A 12,958-nucleotide genomic window follows, 5' to 3' on the forward strand; every position below is an offset into this window, starting at 1 on the left:
CATAGAGGGAATAACATTCACACCCAGTTGGGAGGAGTAATCTATTTAACCCTACAGGAAAGTATGAGGGGAAGAGGATAAGGAAGGAAGGGTGAAAAAAAGGGAATACAGAGTAGGGGAGGGGACAGTCAGAAGTAAAACACTTTTGAGGAGGAATAGTTTAAAAGAAGATAGAAAATAGAGTAAATACCATGGGAAGGGAATAGGGTGGAGGGAAATAGTTATGATGATTGAATATAATGGCAAAATGTATGGTACCTACTTTGCTGGGCTAATATGAAGAAAATTCTTTGTCAGGTTTAAGGTACTTTATTCAGGTTATGATGAACAGGATACTATCAGAAAAACCTGGAAAGACCTACATGAACTGAAGCAGAGTGAAATGTACTGTATACAAAATAATAGCAATAGTGTAAGATGATCTGCTGGGAAGCATGTGGTTATTTTCAGCAAGGCAATGATCCAATATAACCCTGAAGGACTTATGAAAATGGCAACCCATCTACAGAGAAAGAAGTGATAGTATCTGAAAATTGATGGAAACACATTTATTTTTATTTTTATTTTTTTATTGAGGTAGTTGGGGTTCAGTGGCTTGCCCAAGGTCACATAGCTGGTGGTTGTTGAGTGTCTGAGGCCGGATTTGAGCTCGGGTACTCCTGGTTTCAGGACCAGTGCTCTGTCCACTACGCCACCTAGCTGCCCCTGGAAACAAATTTTTAAAAACATTTTTTTTTTCTCTTTGACAATTCCTCAATATGAAGTTTTTTTTTTTGGGGGGGGTTTGACTGTTTTCTCTCACAACCTAGCTAATGTGGGAATGTTTTCCATGACTACTCATGTATAACTTATTTGGAAATGCTTGAGTTCTTGTGAGTGGGGGGTGGGGATGCAGGAGGAAGAGAAGTTGGAATACAAATTTTTTCAAAATTGATGTTAAAATTTGTTTTTACATATATTTTGGAAATTAAAATTCTATTCAATAAAAAAAGAAAAAGAAATGGCCAGGAAGGGATACTGAAAAATGGTTCCAGGAAAGATAGGGCAAAAGCTCACCACTCACAAACCAGAGTGCTAGGGAGACCAATACAGGATTCAGTGTAAAGGAATAAGGAGGATATCTTGAGTGCTAGAAGTAAAGTTTGGAAATATCAATGTAGGTTTATCTATACAGGTTGGCTCAGGCAACTACAAGAGTTTCTATTTGGCCCTATCCACAATAAGAAGAAGAGAGGTTCCCATAATTGTCTGTTTAGGTTCCAGTTCCCAGAAACTCACGATGCCTCTTTTCTCAGTCCTCTGCCTCCAAAACCTCCCACTGAAATCGAGATGCCCCTGTGAACTCATTGAGGATCCTATGTTGTATTAGTAACCTGGCTACTGATATACCTTAGCCTTATATGGGGCTGGAGGACCCTCACTGCCCTGGTGCTGGATTTCATGATCTAGTTTTAAAGGCACCCCTAGAGGCTACCCATTGGCCTTATCCTTTTCAGGCCCATGTTTCAGGAGTCACACCCAAAACTCCTTATGTGACAGGGTGCCATGGCTCCTTCTGCCATCCCCAGAGTACCTATTTTTATGAACAGTCATATTTGCTTAGAAAGCCACTGCCACTGTTCCAACCTCACATTTCATTTATTCATCTGCCTGTATGTGTATCTTGGTTTATCAGGGGATGCTCCTTTTCTAAAGCCCAAAGGTACTCAAGTAGGGCTCTACCCAGAAGGCAGCATCCAATTGCCCCTCATGATACCTATTTATAGGGAGTTAGAAGAGCCATGGAGGGATACATAGATCTAATCTATCAAACCTATCTTTTTAATCAATTTTACCCTTCTTCTTGCTGTTCAATTAAGGAAAAGCCTGTGGGGCAAATTCATCAATATGGTGCCAAGTATGAATAGTTCCCCCTTGTAGCCACCTAAAAAAAGATCATGGATTATCTCCTTCCAAAGACTCTACCTGAAAATAAAACTTTTGTGAGCTCCCCAAAGCTATTGAACTCTGTCTTTCTCTGTACCCCTAGTATTTAGCACATTGACTGGAACATAGCAGGCACTTAGCAAATTGATAGTTGATAGATTGATTATAGCTGGGAAGAGCTCTTCACTGACAGCATCAGACCACACACTGACTAACTTATCAGGTTTTAGACTAAATTTTTCCTGCAGCATCCCAAGTTCTCTGTTCAGGCAGTCATACACCACAGGAGTATTAGGGATACTCTTGCTATCAGTGTTGTTTCCCAGGAATCATCATTAATCCTATTCCCATTCTCTTGCCTGACAGTTTCATTCATGGGAATTAAGACATATAGCTAGGTATACTGGAAACAGTTCTGGACTAGGAGTCAAAAGACAGGATTTTTAGTCTCAACTTCGATTAATTTGTGTAACTTTGAGAAAATCACTAAGCTCATAACACTATAGTTTATAATCCCTAGTGATAGACTTCCAAAGGGCAATCAGCTACTTTAGCTTTTAGAAATGACATTTGCTCTTTTTTTTTCCAGGACAATGAGGGCTAAGTTACTTGTCCAGGGTCACACAGGTAGTAAGTGTCAAGTGTCTGAGGCCAGATTTGAACTCAGAACTCAGGTCCTCCTGAATCCAGGGCCAGTGCTTTATCCACTGTGCCACCTAGCTGCCCCCTGACATTTACTCTTAAAGAAGATTTATTAGAAAACATTGCCTCCAAAATCTCACAAATATACTCAGTAACCAGGGGGATAGTGGGCTCTTTCATTAAATTATGCAATTAGACCCACATGCAGAGAGTATGTGAGACAATCTATCAAGCATTCATTAAGTATTTACTTAGCACTTACCAGAAGTGCAGGATGGTTTTCAAAGAGGCAGAGGAATTGGAGACCAAATTGCCAAAATACTCTGGATTTTGGAGAAAGTAAGGGAGTTCCAGAAAAAAAAATCTACTTCTGCTTCATTGACCACACTAAAGTCTTTGACTGTGTGGATAACAATGAAATGTGGTAAGTCTGCAAAGAGATGGGAGTACCAGATCACTTTACTTGTCTCTTAAGGAACCTATATGTAGGTCAAAAGCTGCAGTTAAAATGAAACATGGAACAAATAATTGGTTTAATATTGGAAAAGGAGTACAGCAAGGCTATATATTATCACCTTATTCATTCAACTCATATGCATAGTATACCATGTAAAATGCTGGATGAATCAAAAGTCAGAATTCAGGCTGCTGGGAGAAATATCAATAATGTCAGATATGCAGATGATACCAATTTGATGGCAGAAAGTTAAGAGGAATTAAAAATCTCTTAACGAAGGTTAAAGAGGAGAATGTAAAAGCTGGCTTGAAACTTAACATCAAAAAAACCCAACAACAGCAACTAAGATTTTTGGAACATCATTCCTGGCAAAGAGAGAGTGAAGAAATGGAAGCAGTATCAGCTTTTCTATCCTTGGACTCAAAGATCACTACGGACTATGACTTTAGCCATGAAATTAAAAGTCACTTGCTCCTTGGAAGGAAAACTATGGCAAATCTGGACAACATACTAAAAAGCAGAGCTATCACCTTGACAACAAAGGTCCATATAGTCAAATCTATAGTTTTTCCAGTAGCCATGTATGGCTGTGAGAGTTGGATTGTAAGGAAAGCTGAGTGCCTTGGAATCAATGCTTTTGAAGTGTGGTGCTGGAGAAGAATTTTAAGACTCCCTTGGACAGCAAGGAGATCAAATAAGTCAATACTTAAAGAAATTAATTCAGGCTATTCACTGAAAGGTCAAATACTGAAGCTTAAATACTTTGGCCACATACTGAGAAGATGGGATTCATTGGAAAAGGTCCTGATGTTGAGAAAGATTGAAGGCAAAAGGAGATGGGAGTGGCAGAGGATGACATGGATAGATATTGTCATGGAAGCAATGAACATGAGCTTGGACAGACTTCGGGAGATAGTGGAGGATAGAGGGGCCCACAGTGGAATGATCCATGGGATCACAAAAAGTTGGACATGACCAAACAAATGAACAACAACAAAAAGGCAGCACTAATGCTAAGCTCTAGATTAACAAAGAAAGGCAAAAGCACCGTACTTCCTTTAAAGGAGTATACATTCTAATGAGGAATGCACATTCTAGTGGCAACTACTGGTTCTGGAATCCTTTTCTCTCTTGTGAAGTCTTCATGAAGTTCCCCTTAAGTGTAGCCCACTCTTGGGTAGGATGCTCAGCTGGCCTGAGGATCCATGGCTTCCTTGAGTGCATAATTAAAAACACTTCTCTTTGTCTTGATGGGTCATGCTCTCTTAAGCTTCCTTTTTTCGGATGGCCATGATTCAGAATCTGTATGTCTTCAGTGTATCTCTCTACAACCAATAGACATTTCTGACATCAGCCACTACAACTCTGGTAACCACTGCTACTACCACAAATCAGTTCTGATTGCCAGTGGGACCTCTGATGAGTCCTGTAGATCTTCTTAATTCTCAGTTGCCTAGGGACTTCCATCTCAAAACACTCATTCACTCGAGATCAGAAAAGGTGAAGCACAAAGAAATATAGGTGACCATTTGCCTTTAGCTACCACAGCTGAGTGGGAGATAGGACAACTGTGTTTTACCCTGCTTGGGTATTAGAAACAGCTGAAAAGTCTTTCTTCCCCTCACCAGCAATCGTGTGACTGAGCACATTACTGCTACTGCTGTCACTTTCCTCACATGTAAAAAAGGGATAACAATATTATTCTACCTGTTTCATAGGGTTGTGGTGAGGAAATCAATCTGAATTCTTTTTATTCGTGGTTTCAGTGAAAGTTTCCATAAAGATAGTACTTATATATTACTTCTTTTTTAAAAGAAGATCAGAAAGTTACACTTACAGAATAACTCTTAAATCTTTTATTTCTCCTTTCCCAGGCCTTAAATTTATCTAATTCTTCCAGAAAAAAATTTTCAACTGGTGAAATTATTAACTTGGCATCAGCAGATGCCCAACAACTCATGGACCTGACAGTAAATATCAATCTACTCTGGTCAGCACCTCTGCAGATCCTGATGGCGATTTTATTGCTTTGGCAAGAGCTGGGCCCATCTGTGTTTGCAGGTGTTGCAATGCTTGTGCTGGTGATACCTATAAATGCATTAGTTGCTAACAGAATAAAAATGTTAAAGGTAGGACATTCCATGACATGTTTACACAAATGACAAATAGCAGAAGACTGAGTTATCCAATTAGAGGTGATAAATATGGGATTATTTCATGTTAAATCTTCTGCTTTTCTCTCAATAGGACTTTTAGGAATGAAATTCTCTAGATAATTTCAATTTTTCACTTCCCTTTCTTATACATACAAATGAATTGGTTGCAATAATTTAATTAAGAAGTACATTTTTAGATATTTAAAATCTTATAAATCACTTTTAAGTGAATAGGAAAAGATTAGTGTTTTCCAAGAAGATATAAAGGTATTTTCTCACTATGAATTCCTGCCCCATGTCCCTGTTGACTTTCAGTCACATTGGATATGTTTCCTCTAAAACACTTCTGGAAATTATATCAATTAAAAATTTCAAGGAAAATAAAATGATCAAGGAAGGGTATTTTATTGTAAGCTGTTTTTTTAAGGTTTTGTTTTTATGTGAGAAACATTTGCAGATTATTCTCACTTCATAAAAGGGCTATTGCAACAAAGAAAACTATTAAGAAAAAAATGCAGTGACCTCATTTGAAAGTACATGCAACACATCACACATAGCCCACCCTCCCCACCTCTATATTAAAAAAAAAATTATGGTGATACTGTCACTGTATAAATTGTTCTGATTCTGCTAATTTTGTCATTAATCAGTTTGTAAAAGTCCTCAAAATTGATCATAATATTGATTTAGAGTATAAATTGTTCTTCTATATAATTCGCTCTGCATCAATTTATAGAAGTCTTTCCATGTATTTTTTAAATAATCTATTTCCTCATTTCTTAGAGCACTATAATACTCTATCACATTCATATGCCACAATTTATTCAGCCAATTCTCATTTGTTGGACTTCTCATTGTTTAGAGATTTTTTTGGCATCAAATAAAAAAAGAGCTATTGTAAATATTTTTGTACCTTAGAACTTTTTCCTTTTTGATCTCTTTTTGAGCATAGACCTATCAGTGGTATATCTGGGTCAAAAGGTATGTACTGTTTAGAAATTTCCTGTTTATAATTCTAAATTACTTTCCAGAATGGTAGTGCTCATTTACAGGTCCACCAACAGTGCATCAATAGGTCTGCTTTCTCATAGCGCCTTAAACAAGAATCTAAATTCCTACAAAATTAACATGATATTTAATGTCAGAATACTAACATTTAAAAAGAAATTAAATTTTTAAACATGAAAACCAAGATTTGCCATTCAGTCATTTTGCTTGTGTCCAACTTCTGGTTACCCCATCTGGTGTTTTGTTGGCAAAGATACTGGAGTATTTTGCTGTTTCCTTCTCCATTTCATTTTACAGATGAGGAAACTGATGCAAAAAGAATTAAGTGACTTGTCTAGGTTCACATAACTACTAAGTATCTGAGGCTGAATTTGAACTCTGGTCTTCCTGACTCCAGGCCCAGAGCTCTATCCACTAGGCCACCTAGCTGAGTTTTGAATATTGAATATTGAGTTTTCAATTATAAATGGATCCACTATTATTGGATTTTAAAATGGATACTAATAATATGTTAAATTTATATAATACTTTGCCATTTCTCCCCTTCTTTCATATGCATTGTCTTTTGGAGTCTCCCCCAAACCCTTGAGAGACAATGTGAAATAATAGGCAGAAAATCTGCCTCAGAGCAAGGAAGACCCAAGTTCAAGTCCTAACTCTGAAATATATTGGCTGGGTGAAGTCAGGCAAGTCATTTAGACTTTCAGTGCCTCAAACAATTCTTCAGAATTTAAACTGCAGAACAGGAGTCAATCTGTATTGTTAGAAGGAGTTTCCTTACTGGAAGTTCTCTTTAGAAATGAAATCATAGGTTTTGACACAAAGACAGAAAACAAAGACCCTGTAAGGTAGTCTGGATAGTTTTTACTATTCCTATTTTATAAATGAGGAATCAAGATTTAGATAAATTAACCTATAATTATTTAAATGGTACAATCAAGACTAGTAATTTGATCATTTGACTCCTGTTCCCATTATACATACTGCCTTATGCATGCTGCTACTATGACTACTATTATCCTATATCTAATGCCACAGAGTTATTAGAGATTCCCTGAAGCACTGCTCAGAGTTTAAAGAGTGAAATATAGAACTCTTAAATATTTGAAGTATGAATTCACTTTATACTTTATTTTTGAAAACTACAAGATGAAATACAGATTACAGTAATGTTAATTTTAGGAACATATAGTACTGGAAAATGCAATAACTTTTTAGAGAACTAACTTTTCATTATTTTATTAAACTTATTCTAGAAAGAATTTTTAAAGTGGTTGATAGAATTTTCACAAATTAATTCCATTATGATAAAGTATGAAATGGCTGTGAAGTCCTGAATTGCTCAATCAGTTTGAAAGTGGTCATTGTCAAAGAAGTATTGAATTAAATTAAACCTTTAAGTTATTTTTCTCACCTGATGACTATAGTATAAACTATATGATCAAAACTGCTATGAGCTATAAAAGAATATATGTAAAACAGCATACAGGTTCAGGCTTATTGAAGGTGGTATTGGAAATGTAATATAATATATTAACTTCTATCAAATATTTTCAACATGCTTTTCAAATTTTATACCCATTAAATAGAAAAATCAAACGAAGAACAAAGATCAACAGATAAAGCTACTCAATGAAATCTTACGTGGAATCAAGGTAAAATAAAACATAATATGCTGCCACTTTTTTAAAGAATGAAATAATAAAAAGTATATGTATTCTTATACATGAAGGATCATATTACTTTATCCATGTCTTAAAAGTAATGTTAAGGGCTAAAATTCTAGCTATACTGTCTAAAATATCTAATGAGTAGTCACCAATAAATGATAAGCTTTAGCAAGAGTTAGGCTTTTAAGCATTTATTAAGGAGAATAAGAATTTGGTAAAGAGAGAGAGAAAGGCCTACATTCATCTATCTATTAAAGAGAGAGAGCATTCCTAGCTCTGCTCTCCACCACAGCCCAAAGGAAAGAGGAAGGAGAGAAAGACAGAGCACCCACCTCCCCCTTCCTCCTCCCACCAGCAAACGTCACTTCCTGACACCAAAGAAAAGACCCATGGTCTTGCCCTGAAAGACCTTCCTTTCATGGTGGAGCTTTTCTACAGTAAGTCTCCAGCAGGTGGCATCATTCCAATCGTTACAGTAAGCAGAGAGGAATAATATCATCCACAGTAGTGAATAAAAAGAAATTATGTCAAGGCTAATGATGAAATGCTATCTAGTTTTTCTTTGGCAACATAGCACAATAGCAAGAAAAATAATTAGACATAAAGAAATGTATTTTAGGATTAGGGTGCTATAGCTTTTTTTTTTCCCTAAAAGAGGCAGCATAATAGAACTTATGTTAATCCAGGAAACCTAGGTCCAAGTGCCAACTCTGATACATATTGGCTTGGTGACCCTAGACAAGTTATTTAATTTCTCTGTGCTCTAAGTAGCTCTTTGAAACTGGAAGCTGAAAGAAAATCGAGACCTGAATTAGTAGAGGGAGTTTCTTCATTAGCATTTCTCTATCTCACTGAAAACATCCCTATTCCTATCTATGTGGTCAATGAAGAAACTTGTAAAATTAGTGTGGAAGAAATTCTCATTTGTGAGCTATTATCATCCAAAGGGGATTCTCTCTTAGCCATGGGTTTCACTCCAGAAAAGTCACCCCCATTATGGGGATATAATTTTGAATCCAGTTAAAAAGGAAAGTCCATACCAAATCACAACTGAGTCCGATGTCATAGAAAACTTCTGAGAAAATCTTGCCTCACTAGATTTTCATGAGGAAATTTTGCTATAAAATTAGCAAATTATGAATAGTTTCCTTTAGCAATACTACTGCAATGGAAAAATATCTTCCCTCCCAGATCTGATGAGTTAATTAGAAAATTCACATATTTACTTGAAAAGCAATGAACTCTCTGATGAGCTGTCCTATACAGACCTTTAATAGGCTTAAAAAAAATTATGAAACACTTTTTGCGTGATATTTAGAATTGTAGGATTCAAAACATTTCAGTATAAGATAGTCATCTATTTCATAATTTAAAAATTCATAGTTTAAGACTAGGAAATAGATAAGATATTCTCTGAAGTTACTTTTCAATGATAAGAAATCCTGTGAGATAACTTAAAATGTTTTTACTTCAAAGAAATGGGCTAAAATAAACCTCAAATATAAATATAATAATATATAATACATGCAATATATAAATAATATATAATAAATATAAACCTCAAAAGTAACAGTTTATTGCCTTGTATCAGGAGGAATAAATAAACTATCTAACAGAGAAGCATTATGGAGAAAAATAGGTATTATGTATTTGTGAGTGTTGAAATATTAACAAGTAAAATTGCAAAATAAAATTTAACTTTCAATTTATTATGGAACATAAAGCTATTGATTTCTACTAATGATGTGTACACTAATTTTTCTGAATTAACTATCATACAGATTCTCAAACTTTATGCATGGGAGCCTTCCTATCAGAAAAAGATCATTAAAATTCGAGAACATGAATTAGAATTTCAAAAATCAACTGGATATCTTACAGTATTCTCTATGCTCACATTGACTTGCATTCCTTTCTTGGTGAGTTTGTATAATGTTTTCTATTTCATTTTCCAAATCTGATTAAATGGTATCTACTCCAAACTACCTGGAATGGAGTACCTAGATTAAAATTTTATTTCATTTTTTAAAATTAAAGAATTTTTATATAACACTCTATGCATGAAAGTCCTAAGGAAAGAAAAATAAAAGAGCACATACATTTTTCTGTAGTGACTTTTTCATACTTAAGTACCCTGGTTTTACAGGGGTCTCTTAGAGAAAGATTAGTTCTTTTTTCTCCTTTAGTTTTAGACTGTAACTAGATAGTCAGTGTTTCCTTTACAAGTCTAACCAGTTCCTTTGAGATACCTTAGTGCTACAAACGTTGAAAGTTAAAAATCTGATATGAGCAATATAGATATTACATTCTTAGTGCAATAATAAGTAGAAATGTGGCTAGAGCCACCCAAGGGACTCCTGGGAAGTATTTTGGGAAAAAATTATATATTGAGAGCATTTTGCAAAATATTACTTTCTGTGTATTCTTGCCACTTCTTAATCTCTACTTAAGTCCCTACTATTTTTGTCTTTTATTGTGCCCATTTTTCGTGAAATGATCTCGTGATACCTCTAAATTTCTTGCAGATCCCTTGTCTTTCCCAACCTATTGTTTTCTTCTATTTCTTTGCATTCTCACCTTATATCTCCTTGTTTATTCTCTAGAATTCTGCATTCAATTGTGTATATCTTTCCCTTTATCTTTTACTTTTATCTTTCCTTCTTTCCTCAGCTATTTGTAAAGCCTCATCAGATAGCTATTTTGCCTTCTTACTTTTCTTTGGGATGTTTTTTGTTGCCTCATGTACAAAATTGCTAACCTCTGTCCATAGTACTCCCAGTGGCACAGTGGATGGAGTGCTAGGCCCCAAGTCAGGACGACCCAAGATCAAATTCAGCCTCAGATACTTACTGTGTGATGTTGAGCAGGTTATTTAACCTATGTTTGACTGAGATTCCTTAGTTGTGAAATGGGGATTATAATAATAATTGTTTTAAGGGGGGAAAATGAGATGTTTGTAAAGTGCTTGGCATAGTATCTAGCACATAGATGGTATTATATAAAGCTAACTAATAATAAATTAAGGAGTGTCTGGGGATAATATATTTGGAACAAACTTAAAAGGAAAGCAGTCGGAAATTCCAGGAACAGCTACAGATACTGCTGGGCTGATACACTCCAAAGTGTATACTGTGACACCATAGTGGAAACTCAATCCCAGGTTCAGACTTCTTTCCAAGTGAAACATCGGCTGTAACCTTCAGAAATGTGACCAAATCACTACAGTTTGGAAGAGTCATAAAATGAGGGGAAAAGACAATGAAAGTCTTAAAGTAATGGGTTTTGGAGCTGTCCAGAGTCTGAAGAATTCAGAAGTCTCATGGCAAAAACACTTGCACAGACTAGAAAAACTTTATGGTAGTGATCTGATGCCACAAACAGCATACGCCAAGTTTAGTTTACCATTCAGCAAAAAGAGGAAAGGCCCCGTAATTTTGTAACTTAGATGGATAGTCAACTACAGAGACTGATACAGGAGCAAAAACATCCAAGGAAGCAAAGGTGGTTAACCTGTAGTTAGTATCTTGGGATCTAGTATACCCCCAAGAGCTTCAAAGACTCCTATTTCATATTTGGGAGAAATGAAAGTGGACACACTTTGATCAGTCTTTGAACAAAACAAACAACTTTATGAATTATTTCCAAGCTGCAAAGATTAATCTAACCCAAGAAAACTAAGAAAACTCAGATCAGCCAACATCGAGCATACCAGAAACCAAGAGAGAGTAGTTACCCTGACTCAAGGGCAAGTGCCTACAGAAAATCTTTTTTGCAAAAGAGAAAGCAAGAAAATCAAAAGTTATGACCATGAAATGCAGATACCACTTGCAAAAAGTAAGCCAAGTGGCAGAGCTAATTTTTGCTTCAACCGTGGCCTGGATGGATACAATAGTGACATATACACTCAAGAGAGGAACAAAGAATTGCACAAAATTCCAAAAATCAGCATCAGGAAATGGGAGTCTTAGGAGGTTCCAATAATGCTAAGCTTTATACCAATACCAGTTGTGTGAGGGCCCCTTGCACTTATTCTCATGGAAGCTTGCATGAAAGTGACATTAAAGACTGGAAATGTGAAATGCAGTGTTATACTGTGTGATGATTAAAAATATGAGAGACATTTTCTGGGTAATTTATTAATTTTATTAATACTGCTGGTGAGTTATTAATAAACTGAGGTCTATGGCCATGTGTGATCAAATACTCCTTTCTTGTGGTCAGGTCTTGGTTCATATGCTCTTCCAGCTATAGAAGGTCCATCAAACAGCAATCAAATCTAATTGATTAGCATTATTTGAATCTAATTGGTTTCCATGATTAAAGGTGGGTTATATTAAAATGAAATGAGGGGGCGCCTAGGTGGCGCAGTGGATAGAGCACCAGCCCTGGAGTCAGGAGGACCTGAGTTCAAATCCGGCCTCGGACACTTACTAGCTGTGTGACCCTGGGCAAGTCACTTAACCCCAATTGCCTCACTTAAAAAAAAAATTAAAAAAAAAATGAAATGAGGATATGTGACTCAGGTCACTAATCTTCTGTGGAAGATGACACCAGACAGAATGTAAGATCCCCTTCACCCCCTCCCCCACCTAGTTGTGGTTTAATTTCATCAGTAATGTCCTTGGACTATCTAGACAAAAGTATCTTTATCCACCCAAAACTCCTTTGTTAGCTTGGGTCTGGTATGACCCAGATGAATCTCACTTTCAAGGACTTAGACCTTGAGTAAGGGTAGAAGAACGACTAATAAAGAAGGAAAAATAACTGGGTCCCCAAGATATCAGTTATTAATAATTATTTCTCACAACTGGGAAGTGGATGCCAGGAAGTAGTCTGCTGGTAAATGTTAACAACTGACTCTCTAGAGGGAAAAAATGCATGCATCTCACACTTTTAAGTTTATTCTGCATTAACACTTTTTTTAAGCAAAGAGCCTAAATTGAAACAAAAGCCCTAGATCTAATAGAATGAATGACTGTGTATACCTCAAGGCATCTCAGGGGCACCCACCACTTTTCAGTGTCTTATTGAGAAGGGAATTGATGACATGAAAAATTGTTGGTATACCTGGTTGATCTCTGTGGCTTTGGAAAAACACT

At 36.1% G+C, this 12,958-nt stretch overlaps 1 protein-coding gene across 1 annotated transcript in view; it reads left to right on the forward strand.

Moving 5' to 3' along the window:
- The window catches only part of LOC122747427 (multidrug resistance-associated protein 1-like), a 162,481-nt gene that overhangs the window by 81,072 nt on the left and 68,451 nt on the right, over window positions 1-12,958 (forward strand). The window contains exons 9-11 of the mRNA XM_043993451.1: window positions 4,900-5,154; window positions 7,779-7,844; window positions 9,641-9,778. Of these exons, the coding sequence (XP_043849386.1) occupies window positions 4,900-5,154; window positions 7,779-7,844; window positions 9,641-9,778 (459 nt within the window). The remainder of the gene's footprint in view (window positions 1-4,899; window positions 5,155-7,778; window positions 7,845-9,640; window positions 9,779-12,958) is intronic.

This window comes from Dromiciops gliroides, chromosome 3, assembly GCF_019393635.1.
Source record: "Dromiciops gliroides isolate mDroGli1 chromosome 3, mDroGli1.pri, whole genome shotgun sequence".
Lineage (NCBI taxonomy): Eukaryota > Metazoa > Chordata > Mammalia > Microbiotheria > Microbiotheriidae > Dromiciops > Dromiciops gliroides.